The following is an 11,830-nucleotide window of genomic DNA, read 5'->3' as shown; positions in this document are numbered from 1 at the left end:
GCCAACCATTATTCTACACTTACTGAGTTTAGGGGGTGTTTTCCTTACAGCCAATTGCAATAGCCACAACATCAAAACACGTGTAACTGTATGCATTTTTGTTAGGCAGGACAATACAGCACTGAATGAGAGCAAACTTGACTTGAGAGTTGTCTATTAATCAGCAACAAAGCATTTCATAAACGGGAGACATTGGAGATGTGAAAAAATATGGTTGTGCTATGTAGGGGTATCTCAAAACCTAAAGCCCTTTTTGAGGATTGGCCACTAGCCTAGATACAAACAACTGGCTTTCGGCATCGGGACTCAGAAACACGTTACTTTGAAGCAAGTGACTTTTCATAGCAGGTTAGGAAAGCATTTTTGCTAACCCTTAAGCTGATTCTCCAAACCTGCTACGTTAATTATTCTAATCTGCTGCGTAAATTCTCCTAACCTGCTACGAAAAAGTTGTGGCGCGTTTTTAGGGAATCTCTTTCGACATCAAAACATAGAGAAATGTAAGATAGATATCATGCACCGGCCTATATTTGAATATTGACAGACCTACTATATTTGAATATTGACAGACCTACTATATTTGAATATTGACAGACCTACTATATTTGAATATTGACAGACCTACTATATTTGAATATGGACATACCTCTATATTTGAATATGGACAGGCCTACTATATTTGAATATGGACATACCTCTATATTTGAATATTGACAGACCTACTATATTTGAATATTGACAGACCTACTATATTTGAATATGGACAGGCCTACTATATTTGAATATGGACATACCTCTATATTTGAATATTGACAGACCTACTATATTTGAATATGGACAGGCCTACTATATTTGAATATGGACAGGCCTACTATATTTGAATATGGACAGACCTAATATATCTGAATATGGACAGGCCTACTATATTTGAATATGGACAGACCTACTATATTTGAATATGGACAGGCCTACTATATTTGAACATGGACAGACCTACTAAATATCGGGGATTATCTCCTATGACTAGATAGGCCTTTATTGATTAATTTGAATCCTGGGTGGTAGGCTATGGCAGTATGTGTGTGCATGTGTGCATTAGAGAGAAACACAGAGAGAGAGAGTGCTGGGAGGTGGGTTGAAAAGCAACTCCACCTTTGCTGACCCATATCCTGAATAAGCTGATGAGCCTCTTAAATGTAACACCTTGACACCTCTCTCCTGCTGCCAGAAATAGGGGAGAAAAGGACGCCTCAGCGGAAGACACCAACTAAACATACAAAATCACCACACAGAAATCATACTAATGAAATTAATGTGTACACATGCTTTCTATCGTGCAGTTTTGTCAAAAACTTGTCCATGGATAAAAAATAATATTTATTGTTGTCATATCTGGACAATATGCTTATGGAATGGCTGTAGCATGCATTACTTGTCCTGTTAGGATGCTCTATAGGTCCTACCCTGACACCATCTGGTGGATTTTATATTACAATGCCTGATAAAGAAAAGACAATGTGAACTGGTGATTTAGGTATGATGTGGACAGCATTAAGGTATATGTACTTATCACAGTGTACTTTATCAGTGTTGAGGTAAATTGCAGGTTCAGACACAACACGTTTTAGTAACCTCTTGATTAAATGCTTGTTTATTCTTCCATAGTTGCAGTAGTGGTATGGCAATGGTGAATCGACTACAGCCAAAGTAAATTGAGAATAGTATATATTGAGGGAACTATCCCTTTACCCATAATTCCAACATTGCATACCCATGGTCTCTGCTGAAATATACCCTTTTATTTTCAGGATGTACATGCTTTATGTGTATTTGTGTAATAAGGCCTGTGTAATAGGAATGCAAGATGTAGTTTGGTATTTTGATATATCACTAAGCCGTTTTGATATATCCCTAAGCTGTTTTGATATATCCCTAAGCTGTTTTGATATATCCCTAAGCTGTTTTGATATATGACTAAGCTGTTTTGATATATCACTAAGCTGTTTTGATATATCACTAAGCTGTTTTGATATATCACTAAGCTGTTTTGATATATGACTAAGCTGTTTTCCAAAAAACATTTAACAAATATTTTCCATGAGTGTATTCGATGCTGCAGACAGGGAGGGAGGGATAGAGACTGAGACAGAGAGAGAGAAAGAGAGAGTACCATATTATACAATTGTAAATCCAGACACTTTGGTCCAAAGCGCATCGCCCACACAACCAGTGCTGCTGCTATTATCAGCCCAGTACAAATTAGTACCGAGGACTAGTGACTTGACCCTCTTCCCTGGGCTGCAGGCTGGGACTGTCTGTCTGGCCTGGTCCAGTGCTGCTCTTGACCTGGGACAGATCATTCTGTCATGGACCTACACACTCTCCCTCTCCTCTCTGGCAGTGGTGTAAGGTACCTAAGTAAAATACTTTAAAGTACTACTTAAGCAGTTTTTTGGGGTATCTGTACATTACTATTTATATTTTTGACAACTTTTACTCCACTACATTCCTGAAGAAAATAATGTACTTTTTACTCCATACATTTTCCCTGACACCCAAAAGTACTCGATATCTTTTTGAATGCTTAGCAGGACAGGAAAATGGTCTACTTCACACACTTATCAAGATAATATCCCTGGTCATCCCTACTGCCTCTTATCTGACAGACTCACTAAACACAAATGCTTCGTTTGTAAATTATGTCTGATTGTTGAAGTGTGTCCCTGGCTATCCGTAAATTTAAAAAACAAGAACATCATGCCATCTGGGTTGCTTAATATAAGGAATTTGAAATTATTTCTGATACTTCAGTATATTTAAAACCAAATACTTTTAGACTTTTACTCAAGTAGTATTTTACTGGGTGAATTTCACTTGAGTCAATTCCCTTTAATGTATCTTTACTTTTACTCAAGTATGACAATCGGGTACTTTTTCTACCACTGCTCTCTGGGGATGTAGCACTCAAAATACCTTACAGATTTGTTCCACTTCCCTTGGCTGTAGTGTAGATATTTTTTGGATAAAGGTATATTTTGGTTATTTCATGATCTAATTATATTTTGTCAGTATTACCATAGGAACCCATTAATTCTGTATATGCCTAAAACACCACCTTACAAACACTCCAATGTTAACTCATATAACAGTATCCCTTTTCTGAAGATGTTGCCTGCATTGTATATTTGAAATGTCACTTTATTATGTTGTAATCCAATATATTGAGTTTTTATATTTTGATCACAAAAACAAAACTGAAAAGTGGATTGTACCACAGGATGTAGCCTATAGTTTTTATAGGAGGTACAGTTTATTTAGAGTTGATTTAAAACAGAGGAAACTGTTTCCGTTGTTTGGTACACTTATCAGTTCACCTCCAATAAGGCAATGTCCCAAAAACCAAAACACATCTAAAACAGAAAAACAGAGCTTTAATAAACCAGCGCTTCTAAAGCATAAAAAGTGCTTTGTGAGAATAGCCTCTATGTTTCCTTTGCAGGGCACGTTCCTGATTTGAAACGCTTTCTCTTGAGTTGGATTGGGGGTATCCATCCATCCGTGCCACCACAGCTTTAAGGCAGTGAAAACTGAGGAGGGACAGGGTAGTGGACAAGGTAGAGATCAGGGTTGTCAGAGTTTAGCGGTCCATCATCTGGGCAGATACTCCAGTGGAAGGCCTGTGTGGTTTCTGTCCCGGAGAGCCTGGTCCACAGCACGGATCAGCCCGTCTATCAGTCCTCTCATGTCGGGTGTGAAGGGGTCGAAGGTGGGCTGCCGGGCCCCGGAGCGTTTAAAGTGTCCATCCTGGTTGCTCTCGGCACACAGCAGTCTGTCCTCTGTCACTGTGGTGTTGAGGAAGGAGGCGATGGATCGTAGCCGGGGCACCAGCACTGTCTGGAGTTCCTCAAAGTGGACCACTAGGACCCGTTGGCCGAACCGCAGCCAGTCCAGTACGTGGGATGCCCACCAGGAGGCGTAGCTGCTCACAAACTCAGGCCACTCTACGAGAAGTGTGGGGGTGGGGGCATGTTATTGTGCAGTGCTTTTCAGAAAGAACATCAACTCACACAATGCAGACAGACACACAGACACTCCCCCCTTCAATAAAAAACAAAACACGGTCCCAGAAGGACTCCTACTGGCTGGTGTACTATACTGTACATGATTAATACAAGCCACATTAACACCCAGATTCCAGGCTGGCTCTGTACCTTTGGTCTTCCAGTGCTGATCAGAGGCGTATCCCAGATGTCCTGCACACTTCCTGTTGAACTCAGCCATGAGGGAACGGTACGGGCTCCTGATAAGCAGGATGACAGAGTCATACATCTCTATCTCTCTTCTCCCACTTTCATGTGTTTTCACACAAATGGTCCGACCACTCTTCCAGTAATCCTTCTCGCCTTTGAAGCCTACAAAACACCAAGACACAGATGCACAAACCATATGGGAAATATTTTGCTTTTATCTTTGGCCATATACACTAAGCAAGACAAGAGGGGTATGGATGATAACTTTCAAAAAAAAATCTTGAATTCATTATGGACTGAGGCAAATAGCTGGATCTGCACAACAGATGGCCAAGGACAAAAATGGTTTCCTAATGTGTGGGTGCCCTCTTTCCTATCCAGTGTAAACATACAGTGGCTGTACAGTATAGGAGCTGACCTCTGTTGTAAAGGGTCCCATCGAAGTAGTAGCTGCCTGTGTAGTATCCTGTGGCCAACTCTATGAGGTGTCTGACCCAGGTGTTGCCTGCTCCTGGGAAGCTGGAAAGCGCTACCAATGAACTGGACTTCTCTGGTAGGAAATTCTTCTCTGTGCATCTGGAGTCTAGGAGAAAGGAATGTAACAATTTAAGTTAGGATGGGATTTGTAAATAGCCTGCTCAGAAGCATACCGAATTGCAGAAGACAAAGTCCAACACAATTTGAGTGATTGATTTGAATTTCCGTGGTGCAAAGTGGAGTTCGGTGTCAAGCCAAAGTGGTGCTTAAAATTATTTCACAAGGTTGGCAGTCCTGGATTTGAAGGAAGAATGCTTTTGTGGTTGTCTGACCGTGTTACCTTGGACAGGTGTCTGGTAAACCTGGTAGAAGTGCTGGAGGGTTGATGGTAAGGAAGCTTCAGTGGTGTTGCTCTGTGAACAGTGCTCCTCCTCAGCCGGCTCATGGAGAGTGAAGTCAGGAGTAGCGTAACCACAGAAACAGTCCGGACTCCTCAGCATAGCCAGTGGAAACTCCTAGGCCAGGCAAATTGGATAACACTTTAAACAAACTAAAACGTATAATGGGTATATAGGGCATTCAAAAAGTCTTCATAGGCACATAGTAAATGCTTCACAATGTATTTATAAGCAACGTCATACTGCAAAATCCTGGCAATGGTCCCCTAGGGGTCCAACCTTGTTCATGCAGGCCTCTATGCAGGACTGGGAGGTGAGGTTGAGCTGGAGCACATGGACCAGAGATGTAGAGGAGCTGTTCTCAGGCTCCCTGAAGCAGCCGCGGTAACGCACGTTTCTGTCTGCAAACACAGGAGATGTAGTTTGCACAGCTGCAAGTCTCAAGTGAATGCGATGCGATATCAACTTCACCCAATCTCCTGTTGTTCCCCAGCTCTCAAGATTGGACCAGGTCCCTCATACTCACATCTCCTCTGGCCTGGAAGCATATCCTCAACCGTGAATACTGACAGGCGCCCAACACCGCCACAGACCGAGCCTTTCTCCCCTTTACAGTCCAAGTTACATTCCTTGTCTCTCACACGTAGGCTGGTGATGTGGTTGCCACAGTAACACTCCGACCCATACTCCAGACCAGCAAACTGGTAGCCACTGTAATAAATTACATTCAGATAGATATGAACCTCTGGTAACAGTTTACATCAATTCAAAGTATTCACAACACATCCATAATCTCTAAACAATCTGGTTATTCATAAGAAACGTATTTAATATATTGATTGCCTAAAGAGTCTTCTTTTTAAGAGTAATGTTTTTTCTATAACTATGCTGAACCAGGCGTATAACATGAGAACATACAGTGTGTTAATAATGAATTCAACAGCAACGCAAATGCAGCACGCTCTTCAACCCTAGGGGTTAATTAGGGGAGTACCATATGTCTCGCTCCCTTTGCTCTGCTGCACAATTAATACTGACAGAGACTGAAGCAGTCTGCCTGCCTGTCGCTCCCTAGTCCCTCACTGCAGATCACCCCCTTCCTCAACCCCCCAACATCTACCCTGAGACCACAAAACTCTTCACCTCCTCTGCTCACACGTCCTTAATTCGGAAGCTTCAAATTCTCCGCCTGGGACAAGCCAGCTAGAGCTCTGCTCCCGCAACTGTAGGTCTGTGCTTACACTCTTTCCCCCAAACCCTCTTCCATTGCTAGTTAATACAAGTCAAGTATCATGGAGCTCCTCGGGGTGAGCATATGCATATGCTATGCTAATTCTATAGTCTGCCTACCTGTGAGTGCATTCCAGATACACAGATTCTGTGCAGTTTAATCTGCAGAGATTATAGGATGGGAATGGGGGTTATATAATGTTGATGATATGCTCCTCCTGAGATGTGAAATATTTCCTATGTTATGAAAGATCTGATAATAGTGTGTTGAAGCAGGATGGAGATATATTTACCTCGCTGAGCAGGTATCCTGGCACATGGTGCTGGTCATTTTGCGGAAATCAGTAAATACAGACCCCCTTAAAGCCCGCTCCTTGGAATTATCCAGAAAGCAGCCTATGTAAGAACCTTGACATGAGACCAAACAAACATACATAAATCAGCAAAGCATTAGTTACAGGTTAAGTAGTCTGTCATTGTGTTACTTCATTTTGTCAACCACTTTCTCAGGTAGCATCTCCAAAACTTGAGGAGTTGCCACATAGCTAATTTATAGAATACAAAACCCCTTCAGAATCTCCACTCTAAATGGCAAAGAATATTTTTCCTCATTTCTGGGATAGGTCGGTAGGTACCTTTGTGAGGCACATTCCTCCTGGGGGTGCTCCTCTCCACCTGTGACATATCCTTCTCCGTCATCAGGCTGTGGAACCAGCGCCGCCGCAGGTGTCGGATCTCCAGATTCCTCGACATGAGCCAGCGTGCTCCAGTCCTGTTGTCCAACAGGCTCCCAGGCTGGTACCCCTGCCCCCTGGCCATGATCCGTGAGCTCCTGCCCCCGTAGCCTCCTACCCTCACGGGTGGCATCCCCAGCTCCAGGGCCCGGGGTGGTGAGGGTATGGAGGGCAGGGAGGGCAGTGGAGGGCTGGTGGCCCCTCGCTGGGTCACCACCAGGCTGGCCCGTTGGAGCAGCAGGACGCTCCCAGCCATGATGTAGGCCACACCCAGGAAGAGCAGGAACAGCTGAGCCCTCCGGAGGAAACGCTGCAGTCTGTAGAGGGGCTTGGCCATCGATCCCCTCTTTATCTCAGCCTGCCGCTGGCTCCAAACATATACAGAGCTCTGGTGTAAAGCATTCTATCCCAGTATCATACCACCTTGTCTACTCATCTCAGCAAAACAATTATTGTGATCTACAATAATTCTCAGAACGAGAGGAACAGGAATCAGGAGTTGGTAGACCCTACTGGTCAAATGTCCTTAGATGTACCTCGACCTTGAGCCGCTTGAGCAAGAGGTTCCACTCCATAGCTTGTTGATGTAAGACAGAACCTCTCGAGTCAGGATGATTCAGCCCACCTTCTCCAGAGCCAATGGAAGGCAGTCTGAATGAGGTCAAGGTTCAGCTTTCTCGTCTTATCCCCAGAGATGAAACTACAGAAAGGAGACACAGGAGAAATATTGTATTATTGAGGCAGAGTGATTATGGTTGTATACGTCTCTATTATAAAGGAGAGGAGGTGAGCCTAAGTCAGTCACCATTTCCTCCTCTACAAGATGGCAAACTATAAGTTCTATGTCTACAATATGTAGTTTGCATGACACAAAACCAAATGCCTGAATGGTCTCAAAACTAGATCCTGCTCTTGTCAGAGTAACCTCTGACCTTCATCTCAGACTCAGGTTTGGAACATGGCCCAGTTCTAAACAAAGGCTTGAGATGCGATGGCATTCTTTCTTGCCAACACATAGCGAGACCAGAGTGGAATGAAAATAAGCTTAGAGAAAGAGTTTATAGAATAACTATCAGATGCAAGTTTTCCTTCAAAAAAATGACAGCTTCAGTATCGTTAGCTAGTGATTAAATTACAGTCTTTAACCACAATGAGCGATTCATTGTGTCATCATCTAATTATTTCAGTTTCTGACAGGAACCAACAGTGAGGTCAACACATCTTGCTCAGTCAGCCTTTAACCCCCTCCCTTTCAGCAATAACATACTTGTTTTTGCAGAAAGCAGATTGCACTTGTCAATCTCAACTGGGCAGTACAAGACAGAGGTAATGCCTGTTTTTCTCATCACCTACTGAGTTGTGGGTAGCCTCTTCCCTTTTGAAGATATATCAAAAATAGGACCCCTACAGTTATGAAGCTGAGCTTTTCACTAATGAATGTAGATCATTGCTCAAACAACACACAGTTTAACCAGGACTGTGTGTATGGCATTAACAATTTTGGGTTATGCTAGTACAGATATCAGATGATTAAAGGCATTAATCACATGCAAAACAGGCTACTTTTAAATGGAGAATAAACATTAGAGACCAGCTTCAAGAATTATGGGAAGGCTGGCAATAAAGCACTGCCGTGACTAAGAGAGCCTGTACAAACAGATACATTTATCTGTCCAAAAACCTGCCAAATCTCTTAAGTTTCAGGACAAGACAAATCTCTTGCAGAGTCAGATAAATCTCTTGAATATTCATCCAAATTCATATCCTGATATGCCAGGCAGAGCTCCCTCTTACACGTTTTCTGTGTTTGTGAGTTCTGCCTCAGAACAACTACCTTGCCCCAGGCAAGCACCGAGGTACTTCTTTAGTTGTTGTCCTTTGTTTTTCTTTTCATTTTCATTATCTCCATTGCTCCTTACTTCCTGGAACCCAAGGACTGTCTTCAGGTGCAGTACAGACAAGTTGATGATCATAAACATAGTTAAGCTCTAGAGTAAGCTCCTTTTCATATGCTTTAGCCTACCTTCACATCTTAGACTATCTTGCACATTTTGCCAGTTTTAATCAATTGTTTTTCCAATTAAAAAACCTTACTGTGGCATTTCTGCACATATTTTTTGTGACCGAATGTGTATTTTATTTTATTTTTTATAAAGCAGGAGTATGAGACCAAAAACAGGAGTTATTTATATATATACATTTCTGTAAATTCTGACCCAGATTTTAGGGTGTGAGCTGAGAGTATGCTAAGCCAAGGACAGCCTCTCCATGCGTGACCTGTGTGGAATACACTCAGCCACTCCTGAGAGTGGTCCAGGGCCGGCACTTACCAATACTTTAAGAGCCAGCCAGCAAGGGATATATATATATGGAGCGCTGCATTAATATTTTGTTAGGGAATGGACCTGTCTTGGGTTATTTACACTTTGTGTTGCATTTCCATTGGCCAAGCCATAAACAAGCCACAGTCACTAAAAACGCTCAATAAATGGCTGCTAAAATGATCACAAAAGCCAGATCCTGGACAGTATTTTATTGACTACTGAAATAAAATGGATGCATGTGTAAAGATTGAGGAGCTGCACCAAGCTCTGCTGCTGCAAGACTGTATTTATTGAAGAACATCTGGTTATGCCTACAGTGTGTTTAGCCAGTGATTTGCAGAAAGTTTTTAACTGCAGTTACAGAATGTTTTGTTGTAATATTTTTCTTCATCTCTCTGTAGCTGAAAATGTATGGTATGGGGCCTCCTGAGTGGCGCAGTGGTCTAAGGCACTGCATTGCAATGCTTGAAGTGTCACTACAAATCCGGGTTCAATCCCAGGCTTTGTCACAACTGGCCGTGACTGGGAGTCCCATAGGGCAGCGCATAATTGGCACAGCGTTGTTCGGGTTAGGGGAGGGTTTGGCTGGGGGGGGGCTGCAGGCTGACTTCGGTTGTCAGTTGAACGTTGTTAAGCAGGCAGGTGTTAAGGAGCGTTGTGTTTCGGAGGACGCATGACTTGACTTTCGCCTCTCCTGAGCACATTGGGGACTTGCAGTGATGAGAAAAGATTGTAAATGGATATCATGAAATTGGGGAGAAAAAGGGTTGTAAATAAAATGTGACTGGTGGCACATTGGCATCATATCTTTCATTTTCACCTCCATTTTCCTAACCCAGACAACGAGCCTCCAACCATTCCCCCTTGCAACCTTCCACAATTCCCCCTTCTTCTACCACTGCTGGACCCAAATGCCAGAGCCCAGGAGGCTGACAGTGGCATGTGATCTAACGCAAACAGCCCACTGAATACCCCATTCAATACTAGATTGGAGGGAAAGGAGTGTGTGTGTGTGTGTGTGTGTGTGAGTGTGTGTGTGTGTGTGCAAGAGAGAGGGGGGGTCTTTATCTTGGGCTCTCTGACTGAAAGGATGTGTGGGAAGAAAACAGAGTGAGAAATTCACCTCTGAGGCCTGTGTACTGCACCTGCTTTGTCTGGGCATCAATGTAGCACCAATAAGGACAACTACTTGACACGTGCTTCTACATCTGCATTGCTTGCTGTTTGGGGTTTTAGGCTGGGTTTCTGTACAGCACTTTGTGACATCAACTGATGTAAAAATGGCTTTGTAAATACATTTGATTGATTGATACTTCGATGATGTATCATATTTAAGATGGTTTTGAATTAGGACTATACATGCTCTATAACGCCTTTATACGTTGGGAAAAAGTGGGATCCTTTATATGAGGAAAGATTTGCCAATAAATCATAGGTTAGATTTCAACTGATCAAAAATAATCTCATATCTTCTCCAAGTATTCCACTTGTTTGCATCATGTAGTTTTTCGCATGGCCTCAATGCATCATTTATGCATCACTTCAATTTACTATAACCTACAACAACCCTTTTTAATCACCAATGTCACATTTGAGGTTGTTTTCAACCTGTTCAGTGGCCTATACACGTCCACGGGATAGTCCATGCACAAATGACAACTGAACAGTTTTAAAAAATCAACAATCATCATACGAACAATTTCTAAATATATACGGCTCCACAATTACAAACATACTGCAGGTCTTACCATAACGCCAGTGTTTCGATGGTATTCTGGGCTAAAACAGACCAACGAAAAACAAATCGTTAACAAAAGCTCCATATGTTAATGAAATTCTGCACCTCCTTCATAAATGGCAATCCCCAGTCCTTGCGTGTTTGATTCGAATTGGCGCTCATCATTTCATGTGGCGATGTGGATGTCTCGTCTTCGTAGGCCTCATCTCATCCTTTTTATTTTCTTATGTAATGCCTTCTAAAGCGAAGGCATTAGAAAAGCAATAATCCCAATATTTTTTATCCTCGACATGTCGCCTTTGTCACACACACAGCAGAGCAGAATCACGTTTGTCTCTCTCGGTGCAGAGACCCAGCTGTTTAACCGGATAGAGACAGGAATACAGCGCGCATGCTCTTCAAGGATGCTCTAAACAGCTCACTGGGGTTTCAATGTGCACTGTGCACGTTTTACACATGGTCTACCTAACATAAACCTTCATTCGATTGTATTTAAATTATTTGTAAAAAATAATATAAAATATATGTCTTTACATTTACTTTCTATCATCACATTCATTGCGATATATCAATTAGCCTCCATCATGGAACATTCTTGTAATTAATTAGTTTAAATACTGTCATTTTAGACAGGTGCCCCTGGTCTTACAGGCACCTATTAGTATCTGTGAGATAGAGG

General features: G+C 42.4%; 1 protein-coding gene across 3 annotated transcripts; it reads right to left on the bottom strand.

Moving 5' to 3' along the window:
- Positions 1 to 2,794: 2,794 nt before the first annotated feature.
- Positions 2,795 to 11,547, bottom strand: LOC112267225 (WSC domain-containing protein 1). Of its 3 annotated transcripts, none has more exons than XM_042297544.1 (11): positions 11,162 to 11,547; positions 7,626 to 7,789; positions 6,991 to 7,453; positions 6,649 to 6,763; positions 6,476 to 6,517; positions 5,652 to 5,836; positions 5,405 to 5,526; positions 5,068 to 5,242; positions 4,669 to 4,833; positions 4,212 to 4,412; positions 2,795 to 4,001 (listed from the first exon to the last, which is right to left on the bottom strand). In XM_042297544.1, exons 2-11 carry the CDS (start codon positions 7,662 to 7,664, stop codon positions 3,649 to 3,651), a joined length of 1,860 nt encoding a protein of 619 aa, XP_042153478.1. In that variant the 5' UTR covers positions 7,665 to 7,789; positions 11,162 to 11,547; the 3' UTR covers positions 2,795 to 3,648. The 3 variants fall into 3 exon arrangements, with proteins under 3 accessions (XP_042153478.1, XP_042153479.1, XP_024301214.1); XM_042297545.1 differs by having other exon boundaries at positions 11,257 to 11,547; XM_024445446.2 differs by lacking the exon at positions 6,476 to 6,517 and having other exon boundaries at positions 11,162 to 11,545.
- Between the last annotated feature and the right edge of the window lie 283 nt (positions 11,548 to 11,830).

This window comes from Oncorhynchus tshawytscha, linkage group LG14 (genome assembly GCF_018296145.1).
Source record: "Oncorhynchus tshawytscha isolate Ot180627B linkage group LG14, Otsh_v2.0, whole genome shotgun sequence".
In the NCBI taxonomy this organism is placed as follows: domain Eukaryota; kingdom Metazoa; phylum Chordata; class Actinopteri; order Salmoniformes; family Salmonidae; genus Oncorhynchus; species Oncorhynchus tshawytscha.
This window is presented reverse-complemented; position numbering and strand designations above follow the sequence as displayed.